The sequence below is a fragment of the Ranitomeya imitator genome, chromosome 1 (assembly GCF_032444005.1).
Source record: "Ranitomeya imitator isolate aRanImi1 chromosome 1, aRanImi1.pri, whole genome shotgun sequence".
Lineage (NCBI taxonomy): Eukaryota > Metazoa > Chordata > Amphibia > Anura > Dendrobatidae > Ranitomeya > Ranitomeya imitator.
The window spans coordinates 1,105,461,308-1,105,486,666 of NC_091282.1; the positions used below are offsets into that span (position 1 = coordinate 1,105,461,308).

Genomic DNA, 25,359 nt, shown 5'->3' on the forward strand with positions numbered 1-25,359 from the left:
TTTTCCCCTAATATGGATGGGGTGGAGTGCGTCTTATAATACGAAAAATATCTTTCTTCAACCTACGTATCACTGAAACAGCAGAATATAGCTGAGTGTTCAATACTTATTTTTATACCCATTTATACTTACACTATCCCGTTCCCACATCTGTCACATAGGGGAACTTTTTGCACAGCTGGTACACCTGTGCTGGGCTTGGAGACTGGGGCTCTTACACTTCTTGTGCCTGCAGGGCGATCTGAAACAATTTTTACAACAAATTTTAATTTTTTTTTAAAATTCTTAAATTGAATCTGTCACCCCATTTTTCGCATATAAGATGCAGCCATCGCTATTAGGGGCTTAACTACAGCATTCTGTAATGCTGTAGATAGGCCCCCGATGTAACCTTAAGGATAAAAACAAGTTAGATTATACTCACCCAGGGGCGGTCACATGCGATCCGGTCCTTTGGGCGTCGTGGTTCGGGTCCAGCGCCTCCCATCTTCATGCGAAGACGTCCTCTACTTTGCTCCTGCGCAGGCGTACTTTATCTGCCCTGGTGAGGGCAGCGTAAACTACTGCAGGCGCCGGGAAAGGTCCGAGAGGCCCAGCGCCTGCGCACTGCAGTACTTAGCTCTGCCCTCAACAGGACAGATAAAGTACGCCTGCGCAGGAGCCGCGACAGGAAGCAAAGAAGAGAACATCATCGTATGAAGATGGGTAGGCGCACCGTGACAGCCCCTGGGTGAGTGAGTATAACTTGTTTTTCTTACCTTGCGGGTTACATTGGGGGCTGATGGCAGTGGCCGAAGCTTATAGGTGAAAAATGGGGTGACAGATTCCCTTTAATATTACAGATATAAAATGCAATTACTGAATGACTTGTTATACCAGTGATGTAGCTAAATATTAGTTGTTTTATGTAACGCCATTGATGGGGCTACATAAAACGATAACCTCAGGGACCAATGGTGAAGGTGATCTGTTGAGGGTGGGGGCACTTGGCCCTTGTTTCCGGCTACATAATACAGTACATATATGTGTACTAACCAGACTCATCGTCTACCATATCTTGCAGCATTCTGAAGGAACCAGACTGCCGCGGTCTACTTTCAAGTTCTGCGTCCTCATGGAGGAGCCTGTAAACATCTGACTCTGGTCCTGAGGCAGGCAATGGATCACTGAAAAAAATAAATTAATAGTGAATCCATCACGTAAGTAGTGCTGTTATATAGAACATTGATTGCTAAATTATCCTCCAGTATTGCAAACTCTGTGAAGGATACCATAGGACTTCAGGTAAAGCGGTTGCTTACTACTTGAACAGCTCCTTCCTATATACAATAATGCCCCGTGTAAAATAAAAACCCCATTTATTTATCTCTCGGACTGGCACCATTTCAGCGATGTTGACGCTGTGCCGGTGACATTCAAATCCTTCTCACATGACAATGTCGCATGAACAGCAAAGAATACAGCACCGTCATCACTAGAATGTCGCGTGTCTGAGAAGTCAATATTGTACTTTATTTTACAAGGGGTACTGTTGCATTTATGAAAGGTTTGTCCAAATAGTGGACAAGCCCTTTAAAGGGTCTGTACCAAGATGTGAACTTATGGTTATGGGATAACTTCCTGAACAGTCAAGGTTCTACCACTGAGACCTCCAGTGATCAGGAGAATGGCCATCAATGGGGGTCCCAGTGGTCAGATTCCAAGCAATCAGGAAGTTATCGATAGGGGATAACTTCTCATCCAAGTGACGATATAATCATATATATGATGCTAATAGCAGCTTTAACCCCTGGAGCTTTTTTCGGTTTTGCTTTTTCGGTTTTCGCTTCCCTCCCTAGAGCCATAACTTTTTTATTTTTCTGTCAATATGGCCATGTGAGGGCTTGTTTTTTGCGGGATGAGTTGTACTTTTGAACGACACCATTGGTTTTACCATGTCGGGTACTAGAAAACAGGAAAGAAAATCCAAGTGCGGTGAAATTGCAAAAAAAGTGCAGTCCTACACTTGTTTTTTGTTTGGCTTTTTTTGCTAAGTTCACTAAATGCTAAAACTGACCTGCCAATATGATTTTCCAGGGCATTACGAGTTCATAGACATCAAACATGTCTAGGTTATTTTTTATCTAAGTGGTGAAAAAAATTCCAAACTTTGCAAAAAATAATAAATTGTGAAATTTTCTGATACCCGTAGCGTCTCTATTTTTTGTGAACTCGGGTTGGGTGAGGGCTTATTTTTTGCGTGATGAGCTGACATTTTCATTGATACCATTTTGGGGCAGATACGTTCTTTTGATCACCCGTTATTGCATTTTAATGAAATGGCACGGTGACCAAAAAAAGTAATTCTGGCGTTTTGAATTTTTTTCTCGCTATGTTGTTTTGCGATCAGGTTAATTATTTTGTTTTTATTGATAGATCGGGCGATTCTCAACACGGTGATACCGTGATTTTTTTTAATTGATTTATTTTGAATGGGGCGAAAGGTGGGTGATTTGAAATTTTATATTTTTTTTATTTTTTTTCATATTTTTAAAAACATTTTATTTTTTACTTTTGCCGTGCTTCAATAGCCTCCATGGGAGGCTAGAAGCTGGCAAAGCCTGATCGGCTCTGCTACATAGAGGGGATGCTCAGATCGCTCCTATGCAGCAGAGTTACAGGCTTGCTATGAGCGCCGACCACAGGGTGGCGCTCACAGCAATCTGGCATCAACAACCATAGAGGTCTTAAGACCTGTGGTTGTCATGCCAACACACCGATGACCCCCGATCACGTGACGGGGGTCACCGGTGCGCGCATTTCCGGCGCGATGGCCAGAAGTGCTTGTTAAATGCCGCTGTCAGAGTTTGACAGCAGTATTTAACTAGTTAATAGGCTCGGGTGGATCGTGATTCCACCCGTGCCTATTGCGGGCACATGTTAGCTGTTCAAAACAGCTGACATGTCCCAGCTTTGATGCGGTCTCACCGCCAGAGCCCACATCAAAGTGGGGGTACTGCCATCTGACGTACGGTACTATTCCATCCGAGGTCAGTAAGGGGTTAAACATTTAAGATCTGCCACTGTTGTTTGAGAACTCATCAAGTGAATCTTTTATATCATTCAGTCGTAACAAATATACCATATAAACTCGAGTAAAAGCCGAGATTTTCTGCCAATTTTTTTAGGCTGAAAGTGCCCCTCTCGGCTTATACTCAAGTTATTGTCCCAGGGGGTCAGCGGGGGAGGGGGAGCGGCAGGAGTGGCGGCTGTCATATCATACCTCCTCCCGGCGCGGTCTCTGCACTTCCCTGCTTCTCAGATGGTCTCCGGCGCCGGCAGCTCTTCTTATGTTCAGCGGTCACGTGGTACCGCTAATTAAAGTAATGAATATAGACGCCCCTCCACTCCCATAGGCGTGGATCGCATATTCATTTCTTTAATGAGCGGTACCATGTGACAGCTGAACACAGGAACAAGCTGCCGGCGCACGCCAGAGACCATCGGAGAAGCAGGGACATGCAGACCGAGCCAGGAGGGGGTGAGTATGTCGGGGGAGGGTGAGCCATGCGATACGATATTCACCGGTCCCCGTTCCACCGGCTGTGTCTTCAGCGTCCTCTGGCTGTGACGTTCAGGCAGAGGGCGCGATTACGTGGTTAGTGCGCGCCCTCTGCCTGAACAGTCACTGCAGAGACCCAGAAGACACAGCCCAAAGGTAGAATGGGGACAGGTGAATATCGCAAGTGCCGGAGGCCTGAGCCAGCGGCGACTCCTGCACCTGGCGCCCAGCGACGAGAGGTAAGTATGTCATTTTTTTTAATTTTTTTTATTTATTTTTTTTTTTTTAAATTACAGCAGCAGCATATGGGGCATAATATTCTATGGAGCATCTTATGGGGCCATCATCCTTTGTGTAGCATTATATGGGGCATATTATTCTATGGGGCATCTTATGGAGCATCTTATGGGGCCATCATTAACCTTTTATGCAGCATTATATGGGCCATATTTTAATATGGAGCATCTTATGGGGCCATAATCAACATTTGTGCAGCATTATATGGGGCATATTTTTGTATGGAGCATCTTATGGGGCCCATCATGAACTTTATGGAGCATTATATGGGGCTCCTGATTCAATATGGATATTCAAAAACACTTAACCTACTGATATCTCAATTAATTATACTTTAATTTTTATCTATTTTGCGACACTACTCTGTCCTCCTCCTCCTCGACCTGTCGGCTGCCTTTGACACAGTGGACCATTCCCTATTATTACAAACCCTCTCATCCCTTGGCATCGCAGACTTGGCCCTATCCTGGATCTCATCATACCTAACAGACCGGACATTCAGCGTCTCCCACTCACACACCACCTCCTCACCTCGCCCTCTATCTGTCGGAGTCCCACAAGGTTCAGTCCTTGGGCCCTTGCTCTTCTCCATTTACACCTTTGGCCTGGGACAGCTCATAGAATCTCATGGCTTTCAGTATCACCTCTATGCTGACGACACACAGATCTACATCTCTGGACCAGATATCACCTCCCTTCTAACTAGAATCCCTCAATGTCTGTCCACTATTTCATCCTTCTTCTCCGCTAGATTTCTGAAACTTAACATGGACAAAACAGAATTCATCATCTTTCCCCCATCTCACGCGACCTCCCCAACGAACCTATCCATTACAGTAAATGGCTGCCCACTCTCCCCAGTCCCACAAGCTCGCTGCCTCGGGGTAATCCTTGATTCTGATCTCTCCTTCAAACCACATATCCAAGCCCTTTCCACTTCCTGCTGACTTCAACTCAAAAATATTTCACGAATCCGTTCATTCCTCAACCATGAATCTGCAAAAACCCTAGTCCATGCCCTCATCATCTCTCGCCTTGACTACTGCAACCTCCTGCTCTGTGGCCTCCCCTCTAACACTCTCGCACCCCTCCAATCTATTCTAAACTCTGCTGCCCGACTAATCCACCTGTCCCCCCGCTATTCCCCGGCCTCTCCCCTCTGTCAATCCCTTCACTGGCTCCCCATTGCCCAGAGACTCCACTACAAAAGCCTAACCATGACGTACAAAGCCATCCACAACCTGTCTCCTCCATACATCTGTGACCTCGTCTCCCGGTACTTACCTACCCGCAACCTCCGATCCTCACAAGATCTCCTACTCTACTCCCCTCTTATCTCCTCTTCCCACAATCGTATACAAGATTTCTCTCGCGTATCACCCCTACTCTGGAACCCTCTACCACAACACATCAGACTCTCGCCTACCATCGAAACCTTCAAAAAGAACCTGAAGACCCACCTCTTCGGACAAGCCTACAACCTGCAGTAACCACCGATCGACCAAACCGCTGCATGACCATCTCTACCCTCACCTACTGTATTCTCACCCATCCCTTGTAGATTGTGAGCCTTCGCGGGCAAGGTCCTCATTCCTCCTGTACCAGTTATGACTTGTATTGTTTAAGATTATTGTACTTGTTTTTATGTATACCCCTCCTCACATGTAAAGCGCCATGGAATAAATGGCGCTATAACAATAAATAATAATAATAATCATTTTTGAAATTTACCAGTAGTTGCTGCATTTCCCACCCTAGGCTTGTACTCGAGTCATTAAGATTTCCCAATTTTTTGTGGCAAAACTAAGGGTCTCGGCTTATACTCGGGTCGGCTTATACTCGAGTATATACGGTAAATAGCAGATTGCAAACCCTTGTGGGCAGCGTCCTCATTCCCGCTGTTCCAGTTTGTCACTTATTTGATTCCGATTTATTGTACTTTATTTTAAGAAAAGTGTTTGGGGCCTTATTATGTGTCAATTACAAAGATATAAGTATTACAGGTTCTCCTCCTTGTGATACACTGCTTGCTTATTAGTACAGCTTTCTTCACAGACTGCACAGCTCTCCTGTTCAGAACCACAGTTGATGGAAACACATCTGATCAGAAGTGTCCATCAGACTCCTCCAATAGGAGAAACTCTGAAAAATCTGTTATTCTTTTGGATGTTGGTGGACTGGTCTGGTCACATGCAATGTTCCCTCTGAGCTGAGCCATCTAAAAATAAGGGAGATAAAACAGGCTAATATTGAGGTTAATGAGCACATCGGATATATCCTCCTGCACAGACCTTTATTCTATAACTATCAATTCCAGAGTACACAGTTTAGAGAGAACAGTGGCCACATGGACCTTCACCAACATCTGAGAACAGAAGAGCTGTACAGTCTGCGGAAAGCTGTGCTGACCAGTACAGGAGGAGAACTTAAAATACTCTTAAAACATTTTGCAATGGTGTTTAATTAGAGGTTTGTCCACTACTATGATACTGATGATCTTTCAAAGTGACCCTACACCCGGGACCGAGCAGCCACTAAACAGTGTGATGTGGAGGTGCCGTACCACTATGTACAACCGCTTTATACTCGGTACCTATGGATAACCAATCAGTTGGGGTGCTGGGTGATGGACCATCTCCAATCCCATACTGATGATCTAATGATAGGTCATCAATATCATAATAGTAGATATCTTTTAAAGAAGCACTCCCACTAATTTTAGCTAGGACTCGGTTATAAATCAGGTTATAAGGTCATTTACGAGGGAGGGGAGCGAAAATGGTTGGAGATGCAGGCCACTAGGCAAGCACTCTGGCTTTTTCTGTGAAGGGAATGTATGGCTGACTATGTATTCACTTATAAAGAAGTTTTCAAAAGCCAAAGCAACCTTTTTAATAAAAAAAAAAACCCTGATATAAAATGCTTTTCAGATATTTTGTTAAATCATATTTACGTAATCTAAAATGCTTTAAAAGTGTCTATCAAGCATCATTTTAGTAATGACCACTAGTGATGAGTGCGTATACTCATTGCTCATGTTTCCCATGCTTGGGTGGTCTCCAAGTTTTTGTTAGTGCTCGGAGATTTAGTTTTCGTCGCCTCAGCTGCATGATTTACCGCTGCTAGCCAGCCTGAATACATGTGGGGGTTGCCTGGTTGCTAGGGAATCCTCACATGTATTCAGCCTTTCTAGCAGCCGTAAATCATGCAGCTGCGTGGATAAAAACTCAATGTCCGAGCACTAACAAATACTCGGAGATCACCTGAGCGTGCTTGGGAAAACCTGAGTAAGGCCGGCGTCACACTGGCGTATTGCATCCGATGCGAGATCATCGGATGCGATGTGCTAATGAGTGTCATGCGTCTGTGCTCCGAGCCTCTCGCACAGGGAGGATCGGAGCACAGCTGCGGAGGAGGTGGAGAAATGAATTTCTCAATCTCCTCCATTGCGGGGGTCCGCTTATAACGCACAGCACTCGGATGATATCTGAGTGGTGTGCTCTGTCTCACTCGCACCCATAGGCTTATATTGGTGCGAGTGAGCCGAGAGTTTTCCAGCATGCTGCGATTGTCGGCTGGAAAAGTCGGCTGCTGGGAGCTGCCCCATAGTGTAACATTGGTCCGAGTGCAGTGCGATTTTTTTTTTTTTTTTTATCGCATTGCACTCGGCCATTTAAAACGCCAGTGTGACGCCGGCCTTACGAGTATACTCGCTCATCACTATTGACCACCATATTGACTTTCAGCATCTCCGAACTTAATTAGGGTATATTCCCAAAATACATATATTCCCTTTTCTAATATTTTCACTGTAGTGGTGACTCGGTCCTAAGAACAGATCAATGTGGCAACAGAGAGTGGACAGCTACAGACAATTCAGTTTACAGCTACACGATGGTGTCATTCATAATTACAGCATGGTTGTGTAACATTGTGATCTTGTAACAATGTGCAGGGTTTGATGGGTTTTGCTTTCTATTTACCTATTAAGAACATAGACTTTACAATTAGGATATTTAGCAAACTGACTGTATATTAATAACAAAACCTTATATACACACTGCATTGACATAAAACCTTTCGTTTGGGGTGAATGCTCATGGGTGTATGTACAGATCTATAATACAGCACACCTAGAAGTGTATGAGCCCATACCGCACCTCTTTATGCTTCTGATTTGATATTATTTTTCTATGCCATGCTAGGAGGTGCATATAGTAGCACATCTACTAACCTTATTAGGATAGATGTTTCTTACTAAAGTCTTTCATGGGAATGTAAAGGTTCTGTCTTTAATATGACATCTATAACGGTGTTACATTAAATACCATGTACCTCATCTGAGGTTTCTCCCCCAAGATGGTGGAGACTTGGCCATGTAGACTTTCCATAATATTATCATCAGAATATAGTTGCATCGGTGTATTAAACTGTGCATGGACAATCTTCACACCAGGAAGCTCCATTTCCAGAGGAATGTTAGGTGCAATTCTGGAGGCAGCTTTCAGCTCACCAGGATCTATAGTGCTGACCGTGCTCACTGTGGAGGGGGTGCTGCGTCCGCTGCCAGGGTCAAAGCCTGAAGGCGTGCTGCTTCCACTGGGTTACACAGCCAGTGACATAGCAGGAATGAAAAAGTTATAAAGAAGTGCAGATGTTAGCCAGCGTGTAGTTACAGAGTACGTGGCGTGCACACATGTTCTCATATGGGTTACATCAATCAGTGAAATGGCTGACATAATGCATGCACATAGAAAACTAATGCTCTGGTCCCATGCACACAACTGGATTATGGACCTGTAATGTTCCATGTGGTGCTGTGGTTACTCTCAGGAGGATTCTATATCTTCCTGTGTTTTCTCATTAATGTTATATATATCTTCAGTCTGCGTGCTGCCGTAGTGTTCAAATTGTGGCACGATTAATTAAAAAATTGGAATGTTAATATTTTATTTTTGAGCAATTAACAAAATGAGTAAGAAAAAGAGAAATCTAAATCAAGTCAGTATGTGGTGTGACCATATTGTGCATTCAAAACCGCATCAAAGCATCAATTCTCCAAGTAGGTTGTCCTACAAAGATCTTGTAGAACCAACCACAGATTTTCTGTCGACTTGTGCAAATCCTTTCAAATAATGTAATCCCAGGCAGACTCAATGATGTTGAGATCAGGGCTCTGTGGGGACTTCCATGACTTCATTGTCCTGCTGCTGAATTAATTTGGAGCCAGTCAATCATCTCCCTGATTGTATTACATGATAGATGAGTATCTGTATTTGTCAGCATAATCTTGATCAAAATCCAACTCCATTTGATAAGCGCAGCCCCAATGTTGCAAGGACCCTTCACTTTGTGTCCCTGTTTCTTGCAGACTCTCATTATTGTGCCGCTATCTAGCCCTTCAGTGAACAATCTGCCTTCTACTAAATCCTAATATTTCACATATCACTCATCAGTCCAGAGCATATGCTGCCATTTTTCTATAGCCAAGTTATGTGTTTGTGCATAGCTGAGTGACTTGACCATTTCCATATGGAAGGTACAGCATTTGGCTGCAATTTTTCTATGAAGACCACTTCTGGCCAGACTTCTCTGAACATTAGATGAGTGTAGCTGGGCTCGCCTGGTGACTGACGTTATGAGCTGATGGCACTGCTGGTCATCTTCCGATTTGGAAGGGAAGTAAGCATGATGCATCGTTCATCTGCTGCACAAAGTGTCCTTGGCTGACCACTGTGTTTGTGGTCCTTAGTGTTGCCCATTTCTTGCTGTGCTCAATGCTGACAAATACAGGCAGATCCTTATCCATCATCTAATATCATCAGGGAGGCAACTGATTGGCTCCAGATTTATTCTGCAGCTGGACAACTACCCCGAACATCCAGCGAATGTCGTTAAGAATCATCTTCAGCCTAAAGAACAAGGAGTCCTGGAAGTGATGATATGGCCCCCACGGAGCCCTGATCTCAACATCATCTAGTTTGTCTGGGATTACGTGTAGAGACAAAAGGAATTGCACAAGCGACATCCACAGAAGATCTGTGGTTAGTTCTTCCAAGGTGTTTGGAACAACTGCCCTGTCAAGTTCCTTTAAAAGATGCGTACAAGTGTACCTAGAAGGATTGGTGCTTTGACACTGCTCCGAAGGCAAATTGTGGTCACACCAAATATTGATTTGATTTAGATTTGCCTTTTGCTTATTCACTTTGCATTTTGTTAATTTATAATAAACTATTAATACTTTTATTTTTGAAAGCATTCTTACTTTCCCCACCTGCTGATGACTGCTGCTGTGACAGCACCATTTTTTTTATCCCTTGACCAAATGTGCATGAATTGAGATAAATAAATGTATTTTTGTCATTCTACATTTACTCGAATGTCTATATATTCAGCACCACATGGAACTTCAAAAGTACAGTTCACACTTTTGCATCATTTGGTAACGTACATAAGGTCTAAGACTGACGTGCAATTTTTCTAGTACAGTATTGTTATTTGAAAGCACAAGAAACAACCATTATTTCTGAGAGATCGGGTAGACATGCAGATCAGAAGCATTGTGAGTGAACTTTACCAGTGGATGTTAAAGCAATAGGGATAGCTTCTTACTATTAAATTGCTATCTGACAACTTCTTCAAAGCGTTGTACAAGTTTTCTCGAGCTTTCATCACCAATTATGTTTTTTCTAAGTTGACTGTGCATGGAAAGTGTTGCCGCAAATCCAATCAGTCTTTGGGTCATTTTTAACCTTCAGATGTTAGTTGTTAGGAGCCATGTAGTACATGATATTTAAAACATTAGGAATGATCCTCAGGTAAACAGCCGCATGATACTATGGTAAATACTAGATTTTTTTTTTTACTTGTTTTCTGTAATTTTCTTCTAAATATTTGAACACATTTTATGCACACAATGTTTTGGCAGTGCCACCATGCATGGAAAACTGGAGATACTAGAGCCGCCAACAAAAAATATAGGCGTAAGCAAAGAGAAACGGAAAATATTCTTATTAATTAATCTACAGTTAGGTCCATATATATTTGGACAGAGACAACATTTTTCTAATTTTGGTTATAGACATTACTACAATGAATTTTAAACAAAACAATTCAGATGCCTTTGAAGTTCAGACTTTCAGCTTTCATTTGAGGGTATCCACATTCAAATTGGATGAAAAGTTTAAGAGTTTCAGCTCCTTAACATGTGCCACCCTGTTTTTAAAGGGAACCTGTCACCCCGAAATTCGCAGGTGAGGTAAGCCCACCGGCATCAGGGGCTTATCTACTGCATTCTGTAATGCTGTAGATAAGCCCCCGATGTTACCTGAAAGAGGAGAAAAAGACGTTATATTATACTCACCCAGGGGTGGTCCCGCTGCTGGTCAGGTCAAACGGGCGTCTCCGGTCTGCTGCGGCGCCTCCCATCTTTATTACAAGACGTCCTCTTCTGATCTTCAGCCACGGCTCCCGGCGCAGGCGTACTTTGCTCTGCCCTGTTGAGGGCAGACAAAGTACTGCAGTGCGCAGGCGCCGGGCCTCTGACCTTTCCGGCGCCTGCGCACTGCAGTACTATCCTCTGCCCTCAACAGGGCAGAGCAAAGTACGCCTGCGCCGGAGCCGTGGCTGAAGATCAGAAGAGGACGTCTTGTAATGAAGATGGGAGGCGCCTCAGCGGACCGGAGATGTCCGTTTGACCTGACCAGCAGCGGGACTGCCCCTGGGTGAGTATAATCTAATGTCTTTTTCTCTTTCAGGTAACATCAGGGGCTTATCTACAGCATTACAGAATGCTGTAGATAAGCCCCTAATGCCGGTGGGCTTACCTCACCCGCGAATTTCGGGGTGACAGGTTCCCTTTAAAGGGACCAAAAGTAATTGGACAATTGACTCCAAGGCTATTTCATGGACAGGTGTGAGCAATCCCTTCATTATGTCATTCTCAATTAAGCAGATAAAAGGCCTGGAGTTGATTTGAGGTGTGGTGCTTGCATTTGGAAGGTTTTGCTGTGAAGTAAACATGCAGTCAAAGGAGCTCTCCATGCAGGTGAAACAAGCCATCCTTAAGCTGCGAAAACAGAAAAAACCCATCCGAGAAATTGCTACAATAGTAGGAGTGGCAAAATCTATAGTTTGGTACATCCTGAGAAAGAAAGTAAGCACTGGTGAACTCATCAATGCAAAAAGACCTGGGCGCCCATGGAAGACAACAGTGGTGGATGATCGCAGAATAATCTCCATGGTGAAGAGAAACCCCTTCACAACAGCCAACAAAGTGACCAACACTCTCCAGGAGGTCGACGTATCAATATCCAAATCTACCATAAAGAGAAGACTGCATGAAAGTAAATACAGAGGGTTCACTGCACGGTGCAAGCCGCTCATAAGCATCAAGAATAAAAAGGCTAGACTGGACTTTGCTAAAAAACATCTAAAAAAGCCAGCACAGCTCTGGAAGAATATTCTTTGTACAGATGAAACCAAGATCAACCTCTACCAGAATGATGGAAAGAGAAAAGTATGGCGAAGGCGTGGTACAGCTCATGATCCAAAGCATACCACATCATCTGTAAAACACGGTGGAGGCAGTGTGATGGCTTGGGCATGCATGGCTGCCAGTGGCACTGGGTCACTAGTATTTATTGATGATGTGACACAGGACAGAAGCAACCGAATGAATTCTGAGGTATTCAGAGCCGTACTATGGGCTCAGATCCAGCCAAATGCAGCCAAACTGATTGGTCATTGTGTCATACTACAGATGGACAATGATCCAAAGCATAAAGCCAAAGCAACCCAGGAGTTTATTAAAGCTAAGAAGTGCAATATTCTTGAATGGCCAAGTCAGTCACCTGATCTCAACCCAATTGAGCATGCATTTCACTTGTTAAAGGGAACCTGTCACCCCGTTTTTTCAGATTGAGATATAAATACTGTGAAATAGGGCCTGAGCTGTGCGTTACTATAGTGTATGTAGTGTACCCTGATTCCCCACCTATGCTGCGAAATACATTACCAAAGTCGCCGTTTTCGCCTGTCAATCAGGCTGGTCTGGTCAGGTGGGCGTGGTGACATCGCTCTTTTCTTCCCGAGATGCAAACTCGGCTTTGGGAAAATGGCCACCGCGATCTCTTCTGCGCACGCACGGCATCCCACGGCCATTTTCCTGAAGCCCCGTGCAGCAGAGCACTCCATCTGCGCACGCGCGGCCCCAGGAAGATGGCCGCCCCCACCGATGACAGGGGGTAAAAGCGCAGATCGCGCGCTGCTTCTTCACGTGCGCGCAGTGGATTCGTCACTGCGACATGCGCACACCATTACGCCACCAACGGAAAGCTGGGGAAGAAAAGAGCGATGTCACCACGCCCACCTGACCAGACCAGCCTGATTGACAGGCGAAAACGGCGACTTTGGTAATGTATTTCGCAGCATAGGTGGGGAATCAGGGTACACTACATACACTATTGTAACGCACAGCGCAGGCCCTATTTAACAGTATTTATATCTCAATCTGAAAAAACGGGGTGACAGGTTCCCTTTAAAGACTAAACTTCAGACAGAAAGGCCCACAAACAAACAGCAAGTGAAAACCACCGCAGTGAAGGCCTGGCAGAGCGTCAAAAAGGAGGAAACACAGCATCTGGTGATGTCCATGAGTTCAAGACTTCAGGCAGTCATTGCCAACAAAGGGTTTTCAACCAAGTACTAAAAATAAAAATTTTATTTAAAATTATTGAATCTGTCCAATTACTTTTGGTGCCTTTAAAAAACAGGGTGGCACATGTTAAGGAGATGATACTCCTAAACTCTTCATCCAATTTTAATGTGGATACCCTCAAATGAAAGCTGAAAGTCTGAACTTCAACTGCATCTGAATTGTTTTGTTTAAAATTCATTGTGGTAATGTCTATAACCAAAATTAGAAAAATGTTGTCTCTGTCCAAATATATATGGACCTAACTGTATATCTATAGGGACCCCTGAAGCCACATTTTACAATTTACTGTTGATTTTATAATTGTTCTTATTGTAACTATATTGATGTAGGAATACATTTGTATGCTTCCTCACACTGACGGGGGTAATTCTCAAAGACATATCATTATAAGACACTGTACATTTACAGTGCCATTTTTTCATGCCATTAACAACCCCCAAAAATAGCATTGAAAAACATATAAATATTTTTTTTCTCTTTCGGTCTTCTTCCCCAGAATTTTCTTCATTAGAAAAAATGGATCAGTTTGCTCAGGCTATGAGCCATATCCAGTAACCTAATCCACGTTTTTGTTTTCTACTAGAATGCAACAATTAGTTCAGAATGCTGCTATCAATGAGCAATGTAAACCTTAAGAGAAGGTAGGTAGATGTGAACACTGCCTTAGAGAATTACAATTGCATGTTTACCCCTTCATGCAAATGAGAGAGCACAGCCGCTGTACAGTAGCTGTAGGCATTCAGTTTGCCGCTGTATGATGCCTCTATATGACAACATGTCAGGCTGGAGATACCAGATACCATGTATCTTTAAGGTACCACTCTGGTGGGTTTTGTTTTTAGCCTGAAGTAAAATACTTTACAGCCGCTGTCTTTTTCTGTTTGTGGCACCGTTCTGGTCAATTTCCAGCAGTTTATGACCTGCCCGATATCTCCATTGTTTTCTGGGAGGACTAGAAGTCACTAACATTGAGAGCTGGTGACTAGAGGTGGGCGAACCGGAACAGTAAAGTACCAAACACCTACTGTTTGGGCATTGAACCCGAACACGGACTTCACCAGGAAGTCCATATTACTGTTCGAGTTTGGCCCCCCAGAACACTGGGTGTTTCTTGCTCTGTCATGTGCATAACAGCGCGGCAAACACTACCTCTGATTGGCGGTAAAATCATTACCGCTGGTCAGGCAGCCGCGGTTCCCATGCTGTCAAATGACAGCGTGAGTCCGCAGCCTGTTGCGGACTCACAACGAAAGCAGGTGGAGGATGATGGGAGTAAGCGTCAGCCTGCTTTTTAAATAAATAATTTAAAAAAATGGCATGGGTTCCACTGTATTTTTCCTAACCAGCCAGTCAAAACTGACAGCTGTGGGTTGCAACTCTCAGCTGTCTGCTTTAGCAAGATTGGTTTTCAAAAATAGAGGGGTCCCCGCACCATTTTTAATAATCATTTAAATAGTTTTAAAAAACGACGTTGGGTCCCCCCATTTTTGACAACCAGCCAATCTAAGGCAGACAACAGGGGGCTGGAATTCTCAGGCTGGTAAGGGGCCATGGATATTGCGCCCCCCAGCCTAAAAATAGCAGCCCCCAGCCACCCAGAAAAGGTGCATCTATTATATGCGCCAATTCTGGTGCTTTGGCTGGCTCTTCCCAGTTGCCCTGTGGCAGTGGCAAATGGGGTTCATATTTGTGAGGTTAATGTCACCTTTGTATTGTCAGGTGACATCAAGCCCATGGATTACAAATGGAGAGGAGTCTATAAGATGCTTATCCATTACTAATCTTAGTTATATTGTAAATAAAGACACAGCCATAAAAACACACTTTTCTTTTTCTGTTTGAAAATTCCAAACACAGTTGTACTCCCCTAACACCCATTCCATTCAGCTCTTCGTTTTCTTTTTTTTTTGTAATTCTGTTTATTAAATTTTTAAAAGTTAACAAGGCAAATGAACAGTAATAACAAATTTTTGTAACCTGTGTCCCTCCCCGTACCCTCCCCAAAAACCCTTTCTGTGCGTGCACACAACATTCGAGATATGTTATGGAATTGGTGTGGAGCCACCTATCCGTTTTATTAAATACCATTGGGTGTTTTCAAATTGAGCTCTCAGCCTTTCCCTAGTCTCTAGAGGAAGAAGAAGAGACGGAATGAGCTCTTCGTTTTCTGTAATAAAACAAAAAAAAAAACAACCATATCCCTCACCTGTCCGTCATTCTGTCCCACGGCATAATCCATGTCTGGGGATAAACAGTTTTCAACCTGGATGGTGCCAAGATACGATTGTCCAGGCTGAAAACCACTAGTGAATGAACTGCGAGCGCAGCGTCAGTGACTAGTGGTGATATCATTAAGATTACCGCCGGTCACTGAGGCTGCGTTCCCAGCTGGGCCCCTGAAGTACGGTGACCTCCGGTGAGATCACCATTAGCACAGTGACAAAAAGTCTCCCGATGAACTCTCTGAGCTCAGAACTTCACCGTTAGACTTATTCTCACTGTGCTGTCTATTACCCAAACCTGAACCCTTTTTTTAACTTCGTCCGGACCCAAATATCCAGGGGTTCGCCCATCTCTACTTACCTCTGATGTCCAGCCAGTCAGGAGATGCTGTCACAAAATGGTGGAACAAGAATAAAGTGACACCAGGAAGAGCAAAAGACGGTGGCTGGTAAGTACAATATATTACTAGGGACTGGGAACATGCAATAGTGATACCAGTCTGGCCAAGAAATTTTAAAAAAAGCGCCATAGGGGTTTTTTATTTATTTTCTTTGTTGTTAAAATGCTCAGAAAAGTAAGTTACCGTGTTGCCATGTATGTTTTTTTTCCAAATCCACAAAATGATATCAGTCTGCATTTGTTGTGGTTTTTTTTGTTTTATCTTTTTCAGATCTGATTCTATTTTCCGGATCCGAAAAGTCTTGTAATCCCTTTAGGAAAACTCCACATCCTGATTGAGCTAAAATAACAGCTACAAATGCTAGCCTGAGTGTGGCCTCACAGTGTTTTAGACACTTTTTACTACTGAAATGTGACACCTTGCATCCTTATTCACACAGATTATTGGCACAAAGTAAGCCAAATAATAGGTGGTGTAAACTAAAGGTACTGTCACACTCAGCGACGCTGCAGCGATATAGACAACGAGCCGATCGCTGCAGTGTCGCCGTTTAGGTCGCTGTAGAGATGTCAAACACAGCAACACCAGAACGATGCAGGAGCGATCCAGTGACGTAACGGCAACTCACTTATCGTTCTCGCTGGTTGTTAGCTCCATGTAAAAACATTGCTGGCATCGTTGCTTTTGCTGTCAAACACGACGATACACGCCGACCTGATGACGAAATAAAGTTCTGGACTTCTAGCTCCGACCAGCGATAGCACAGCGGGATCCAGATCGCTGCTGCGTGTCAAACACAACGAGATCGCTATCCAGGACGCTGCAACGTCACGGATCGTTGTCGTTCTCGTTGCAAAGTTGCTAAGTGTGAAGGTGCCTTTAGACTAGGCAGGTCCAAAGCTGCACCAAATTTATCAAGCAGATAGAGCCAATGTGATAAATTTGGAGCAGTTTTACACAGACTTATGAATCCCTCCAGTGTACGCATTGTGCGCTGCAGGGATTTGCCGGTTTCAGACCCAGGACTGGAGGGTATGTATGAGTTATACATACTCCTGGCCAGTGGGCACAGCCTCGCTTCCATACACTTGTATGGATCAAAGTCATGCCCTTTAGTTGGCCACGCTGCACCACTAGAACGGGTGCGGAATCGCTCAGTACAAGTGTATGGAGTGAGGCCACATCCACTAGATGGACTCTGGCCGGGAATATGTATAACTCATACATACCCTCTGGTTCCAGGTCAGAAACCGTCAAATCCCTATAGAACACAGTGCGTGCGCTGGGGGGATTCATAAGTCTGCAGTCACAGAGTGACTGCAGACTTATCGATGTGGACAGGACAACCCCATTAAATGTAGTATATACTGGATAGGTATGTTATTTAACATAGTTTCTAGCTGCGTCTGGTTTTGATTTGTCATTTATACTGTAGATTTTCTATATGGTAACTTATATTTCTGAATAGAAGACCTGTGCTTCACCTCTTTATTTGCCAAATTAGTCTTAAAGCTTACACAAAGACGTCACTAGTAATTTAATACTATTTAGTAGCATGCATACAACACAAATAGTTCAAATGATCATAACCTGGTCCTGCCTGGAAGAATGAATGGCTTAGGCCTGATATTATGCTTGTGCTCAAAGTATCCCAAATCCTGTAGGATAAAAATGGTTTGTAAAGTCTAAATGGAAACCATAAAGTTACATATTTGTTAAATCAGGAATGATCTATGCATAGTTTTTCACACATTCATCATGGGCAAAAATTAGATCTCTGTACTTCAGTTGTAAAGAATAACAATAATTTCCTATGAGAAAACTTACATAGAACTAACACAGTGCTTTGGTAATGATCTGTCTTGGAAAGTTGCATGTATACTTTTCGTATAGATTGATTCTGGAGGATATACCTACTATAAGCTTTACACTTAATATAACTGTGACACAAAAACTTTCTATTATTTTTGCCTCAAAGGAAAGTTGTCATCAGAAAAGTGACCTATTGTTTAAACCAGGTTTCTGTGTTATATGTAACTGTGTTGTTTTGTTGTTGTTGTTGTTGTGTGTGTGTGTGTGTGTATATTTTTATACTCTAACTTTCTTGTATTTCTGGAAACAACACATGAACATGTGTGAGAACATGACCCTATCTTTTGTACTGAAGTATCTAATGAGTGCAAAGATAAATATGAAGAAAGAGGGAGCAGGGGAGCTGTGATATTACCTATTGAAAATTATAGATCCTGTGTATGTAGGTGTTATCTGTCACTGTGATCCTGCCTCTGAGAGTATGAAACCTTGCTGAAAACTCATCCTGGAAGTACAGGAATTATGAATTAAAAAAAAAAGCCCAAGTGGCAACTGAAATTTGTAAGATTCCTATTTTTATAGTATATATATATTTTTATAGCATATTTTATATTTTTTAAGGTACGGTATTTATTAAAAATCTACTATAAAAATATATACTATAAAAAAGTAATCTTACAATTTTCACACTTGCCATTTGGGCTTTTTTTTTTTTGTATTCATGATTCCTGTCCTTTCAGGATGAGTTTTCATCAAGGCTCCATACTGTCAGAGGCAGGATCACAGTGACAGGTAACACCTATATATACAGGATCCATCATTTTCAATAGGTAATATCACAGCTCCCCTGATCCCTCTTTCTTCATATTTATCTTTGCACTCATTAGATACCTCTATACAAAAGATAGGGTCAAGTTCTCACACATGTTCATGTGTTGTTTCCAGAAATACAAGAAAGTTAGAGTCTAAAAAAAAATGGCCAGTGTGAAAATTCTAAGTTTATTACTTTTAATACACATTGTGATTTGTTAAAAAAATACAGAATATATTGATAATATAACTTTAGCTTAAAAATCTGATTTAAACAATAGGTCATTCTCTGATGTTATCTTCCTATTAATGGCACCACAAACCAAAACTAACATAATAGGGCAGATTTGCTAATGCAGTCTAATATTAAAGCGAACCTGTCAGCAGGATTTTGCCAAGTAAACTACAGGAATTGTTAGGTTGGCGCTGTTATACTGATTAAATTGATACTTGGGGTGAATAAATCTGTCTTGTGGTTCTTGTGTAATCAGAGTTAGAGCTTTTCAGGTAATGATATGCCTGTGCTCCAGGGCGGGGTTGTAGGCAGAGTCTACAGTGGCATACACTAGTCCAGTAATTTGCCTCTTATTAGTGTCTCACAACAGAAGTAGATCTAGATCATTTTGCTGTTCAAGGAAACAATGGTCCCTTTGTAAGTCACTAGAGAAGAGTGTTGAGCATATTGCTGACATCCGTTTATTTTTCGTTATGACATTATTGAAATGATTTGAGCCAAAACGACGGAGTGTCTAATGTCAGAATCTATCCAATATGTTGTACCCTATGTATGGACCAAAAGGGAGCCTGCCTGTGATTACAGAGGTGGCTGTGCAGTACCAGGAATTACGAATGGAAATAAATGGCAATTTTATTGTAATATTTTGTCTATTTTCCTAATGTAGGCTACACTTTTTACATAATTGTAGCTGGATCCTGAATCGTACACCAGCTAATATGTGCTGTGATTGCGCAAATGTTTTCCAACATCGGTCTAAAACCTAATATGGCCAATCGTCAATTTCTTGGGGGAGGGAAGGACTGCATAAGGTGTCTGGCTCATACATTCTTAATTATGGCAGAAAACCAGATCCTAATGCCCCAGCCTTCACAATAATTGTGTAATGTGAATGTGCTGAGCGACTGAACGATGTGTCCAGAAGCGCCCATTCTTGTTTAGCTTTCACAATTTGGGTAATTTAAGTGAAAAAATTTTTGCCCGCTCAACAATTTGACCTGCAAAAAGAAGTGGAAAGTCAAGTCTTAAGTAAGGTTATCTCTATAAATACAGTGCTCGATGTTCGTTGTTCATCCTAGTAAAACTTGTCTGACCTCGTTTTCTAGTCGTGAGTTACGATCATGATGATCATCGTTTGAATAATTATCTACTCGTGTAAGTGAACCATTATGGAACTGCAAGTTTTACTTGCATCGTATATTTAATTGACATGTACGATATATAAAGGTAATAATTTAGGATAAACAATTACCGGATTTGTCACGATGGTTAGTTTGCTTTTCTTACTAAGCATGTGTCATTGTCTTTGCACGCATACTCACATTTGATCTGCATTTGGAATAAGACCTCTCATTTGTCCGTGGAAGGCATCTTTAATGTTGCCAGATGAATATAGTCCAATTGGGGTATTATAGGAAGAACTCACTACCTGCTTTTTGTCCCCAATATGTGCACCAGCTACAAATGGTAGTGCTTTTCTGTTATGAGCTGTACCAATAGGCTTGAACTCCTGCGTACATTTGGATAAAACACACCAAACCACAATTCATGCGGGTTAAACTAAACATAAGCGACACTGATTATATGTCACACATAAACATGGCACGCACATATTAGTTCTGGATTAACTAACTCCTTTTTTTGTTTTTGTGAACTGTCCATGTGAATGATGGACCCCAATGTAGTTTGTAGCTGGCTTAGATAGTGGGAGAGTAAATAAAATTAACATCTTTAACATTAATGGTCTCTTAATAGAATTTTAGCATTTTCATCAACTGTAGGCCACAAAGTACAATTGTATTAGCAATCACTAGATATTTTCAGATCACGTTGTAGGAAATGTAGCATAATGTTATGTCCAAAGCATGTTCTGAATGAAAAACATACAGCTTAGAAGCCTCATCAAACCCCGAGAGGGGGGAAAGTTTCATAAAGTTAGGAACCTCTGTCTTAGGTCCAAACATAACAAAACATTATTAGTTCACAAAATGTACATTGGGGAACATTAGTCATTGTGTTTGCTCTCTATTTTTATGGGAAATACTTATATGAAATGTATGAGTGTTTTATACCATTTAATAAACCATTTTATATGTAAACTTAAAAGGACCCTGTCGGGTCATATTTGCAGACCCTACTAATAGTATCCTAAAATAGGGCTCGGGCTGCCCTTTTAAGATATGTAACTTATTGATGTACGATATCCAGTTGTGTTGCTGTAAGCCCTTGAAAATGTATTGTCGTGCTCCGGCAAGTCAAACATATGTTAATGCCAAATGATTATTCACCTTTTCCCCCATCCATAATCCCACTCGCCCCTCTGCCGGTGCCACGGATTCAGACAGACTGCTGTATGCCCGAGGATCGTGTCCCTATCCTCAGACTGGTCGTCAGCTCTCCTGACTGGTGAGTGACAGCTGCATAGAAATACATGTTGTCATGCTCAGGTCAGAGAGCAGACGTCCAGCCCGAGGATTGCGAGTAATATGGCAGTCTGACGGCACTCAAACAGTGATGCCGACGCAGAGGGGTAGCCTGGATAATTGGCGGTGGAAAAAGTGAATATTCATTTTGCATTTACATACGCTTGGCTAGCCGGTGTGCATGTAAATGTGAAATCAATATTCACCCCTTCCCTCGCCATAATCCCATCCACCCCCCTGCACCAGCCTCACCGATTCAGTCCTACTGCCGTATTACTCACCCAAGACTTGCATCACAATCCTTGGGCTGGACGTCGGCTCTCGTGACCTGAGAGTGACCGCATGTATTTTTATGCAGCTATCACACTCTGGTCAAGAGAGCAGATGGCAAGTCCCAGGATACATTTTCCGGGGGTTACAGCAACAGCAACACAACAGGTCGACATGCAAAAATACATGTTACATATCCTGAAAAACTGCCCAAGCCCTATTTCAGGATACTATCAGTAGGGTCCTCAAAAATTACCTGACAGATTTCCTTTAAAAACGCAGGAGTGTAACCTCTTGGCATAAAATACATTTATGAATGAATTTCAATATAAAAAAAATCACATAAAATGTGCAAGATTCTCCGTTAGTGTGTGACATTTGACACATTGGTGCTAACATAATAATATATATGATAAAAGTAAAGTTTTATATGATAATATCATGAGATGGTAAAATATTGTTGTTTTTTTAATCCTTTGTTTGATAGTATGTTAGAACATGGACATGCAACACGGACATCTGAATGAGGCCAAATATGAAGTCTAACACTGCTCAAGGACGTCCCTGATCCAACATGTGAGTGCCTATATGAGTGAAGGATGGCAGTATTTTTTGGAGCTTTGTATGGTGTAATTATGTTGGATTTGTATGTGGTATAATTTGCTGGTGATATTACTTTGCCACTGGTAATGTAGAGGAACTATAGCTGTGCTCTGCATGACAGTATGAGTTGATCTATTTAGCACTGCTTAGTGGTATTATTTTAGTTGATTGCAGCCAATTTTAGTAACACAATCTTGCTATTGCAACGAATGACTCGAACAGTACTGACATGATACAAACTTTTGCAAGTGTCATAAGATTATTTACACCTTTTCATCTCCAAAGAATTTGCTTGCCAACTTCGTAGGCTCGCTCACATGAGCTGATATTCTCTCATGCCAGAGAATCGGGTCGATGTTAATGACTCTGATTCGAGTTTGATCCACGTGCCAGCTTACTGTGATCCCATTCTCTCTGATGAGAGATTCGGAGCACACTGTCACGAGAAGACGGAGAATTACTCCATTTTCTCCATCCTGTGAGTCCACGAAAATCAGACTGCACTCGGATCTCATCAACATTCAATCCAATGATTGCCTTCATCCATAGACTTGCATTGACATAAATGGGTGGGGACCCTCTGATTTGCACTGCAAACCACAACATGCTGTGATTTTTTTTTTTCTCATGCCGAATTGGTATGAAAAAAAAAATGCTGATCAGCACTGCCTCATAGTATAACATTGATCCAAGGGCGGTCCAACAAAACATCATCCAATGTAAGCGAGCCCTTAGGCCACGTTCACACATTCAGTATTTGGTCAGTATTTTCCATCAGTATTTGTAGCCAAAACCAGGAGTGGGTGATAAATGCAGAAGTGGTGCATATGTTTCTATTATACTTTTCCTCTATTTGTTCCACTCCTGGATTTGGCTACAAATACTGAGGCAAAATACTGACCAAATACTGCTAGTGTGACAGCAGCCTTAAGGTGTATTCATACAATGTTGCCAGGGCAGCAGCATTTGTGCGTGTATATATAATATTATACAGCTCTGACTACTGCAGTATCTGCAGGGAGTTCCTATGATCCCTGTGTGCTTGTTTGATTTCCTCTCTAGTAGTAAATGAAAAATGTTTAGCTATAACTAAGGCCGCGTTCACACATTCAGTATTTGGTCATTATTTATAAGCCAAATCCAGTGGTTGATAAATACAGAAGTGGTGACGTGTTTCTATTATAATTTTCCTCTGATTGTTCCTCTCCTGGTTTTGGCTGACAAATACTGAGGTAAAATCCAGCCCAAATACTGAATGTGTGCACGTGGTCTTAGTCAGAGACTACGGACCATTCATGTGACATCAGTATTTCCGTAGAAATCCGCAGAATAAGTTTTTCTTACCTGTGGTTCAGCTTCAAGGTTAATTTTATATGGATCTTCACAAATGTTCGGAGACCACATCCTTGTTTCCGCTCTGAAGATAAATGTACACTTTTAGAAATTCATTGACTTCAATAATAGTCTGTAACTTCAGCCAGACATGTAAGGATGCTGAGCTAGTTCAGAATATTATAATAAAATAAGTTGCAATTTCATCCAAATAATAGATAATTATTGCATATTCTGCACGCATGCTAACCATGTTGTACAGCATTGCAGACATAAGAGCTCTCTTTCTTGAGTATTGGTCCAGTCATATAATGACATCTCTCCTTTCCATCAAACGCCCAGCACGGCTAGAGTACTGTAAGAACATCTTGCACTCTTCCTCAAAAATGACCATGGTTTAAAATATGGATTGAAAAGGCATTTCTGCATTGATTTTTAGCTCCTCAAATGCCGCTTTTATCATGGTGATTCTTTTAATGCAACCTAAAATATTTATATCTTAATAGGATAGATGATAAAGATTGCTTGGTGGATCTCAACTGACCAAGAGAATCGGAGTTTCTTGTCACTTTCTCTGAAGTCAGGTCTGTCGAGTGACATGAATTTCAAGGGAACCTGTCATGTAAACAAATGCTATGAACATGGGGTTTATCCTCACGTTAATAGTCATCTGAAGCTTCCCGGGGCCCACACTGAGAGCCCCGCTGCCAGGAGGAAATGAGCTTTATTCCTCCCATCATCCTCGGTCCTTCAGTGCATAGTGAGTGGTGGCTGTAGCCATGCCCCGGCACTGACTAACAGCCGGTTCAGCATTAGGCTAGGGTCACACCCCAGTATGTTTTCTCATCCGAGAGAATTGGGACGATTATGCAAATCACAGTCTGATCAATCTCTGATCATTGTGTGATCATAGTGAGCTCCAATTCTCTCGCATGAGCAGAAGATGGGGAGAAAAAAAAATCTCCATCTTCTCCATTCTGTAAGTCCTTGGAAATCAGACTGCAGTCACCTATTGTCAGAGTGCAGTTGGATGTTTTCCAATTCCACGCACTTATTGACTTGCATGACTGACTCTGATCCGAATATTGAATCAAGCTCAGACATGTGGTGATTTTTCTTTTCCCCCTCGAACCGGCTCTGTCCGAGAAATCAATTGGACATGTGCTCAGCCCCATGGCATAACACTGGTCCAAATGCGACCTGATGTTTTGTCAGCTCTTACCTGGGATAGCAATCTTTTGAATGACAGATTCCATTTAATGGAGTCAAAGTAGCTCCATGTGATTATGTGTGTATGTGTGTGTATATATATATATATATATATATATCCCACACATACACAGGGCTCATTATAGTTAATGTATTTTGGCAACAATATCATCACGTAGGGATCACCCAAGCATTTTTCATTATTGGAAATAAATATTAAAGTCAGGAAATACCGGTGTTCTTAAAGACAACATTCTTATCTATTACATGATCTTTATCTAAATGTATTTATAACGGTGGTTATTATTAATAGCTCGGGTGCAGCCAGAGAGATTATCATAATGTTTCATACATTTGACACTGCTGATGTAGGTTAAATTGAAGCGCTGCTCTCGAGAAAACTTCACACTGTAATGGGCACTAAGAGCTCTGGCTTCACATTGGTAACTGACCCTGTAAGTCCTGCAGGCTGCTCTAATCCCGAGC

At 42.2% G+C, this 25,359-nt stretch overlaps 1 protein-coding gene and 1 long non-coding RNA gene across 3 annotated transcripts in view; one reads left to right on the plus strand and one right to left on the minus strand.

Moving 5' to 3' along the window:
* Window positions 1–25,359, minus strand: part of PDLIM3 (PDZ and LIM domain 3) — a 77,727-nt gene that overhangs the window by 5,338 nt on the left and 47,030 nt on the right. The window contains exons 3-7 of one of the 2 annotated variants that reach the window (XM_069744336.1): window positions 23,677–23,749; window positions 17,770–17,837; window positions 8,174–8,437; window positions 1,036–1,166; window positions 133–241 (exon numbers count right to left, since the gene is read on the minus strand). In XM_069744336.1, coding sequence (XP_069600437.1) covers window positions 133–241; window positions 1,036–1,166; window positions 8,174–8,437; window positions 17,770–17,837; window positions 23,677–23,749 — 645 coding nt within the window. Of the gene's footprint in view, window positions 1–132; window positions 242–1,035; window positions 1,167–8,173; window positions 8,438–17,769; window positions 17,838–20,358; window positions 20,547–23,676; window positions 23,750–25,359 lie in introns of both variants that reach the window. The other variant, XM_069744337.1, reaches the window with a different exon arrangement.
* The window catches only part of LOC138656955 (uncharacterized), a 29,108-nt gene continuing 4,812 nt past the window's right edge, over window positions 1,064–25,359 (plus strand). The window contains exons 1-2 of the long non-coding RNA XR_011316991.1: window positions 1,064–1,199; window positions 22,217–22,305. This is a non-coding gene — a long non-coding RNA (uncharacterized lncRNA). The remainder of the gene's footprint in view (window positions 1,200–22,216; window positions 22,306–25,359) is intronic.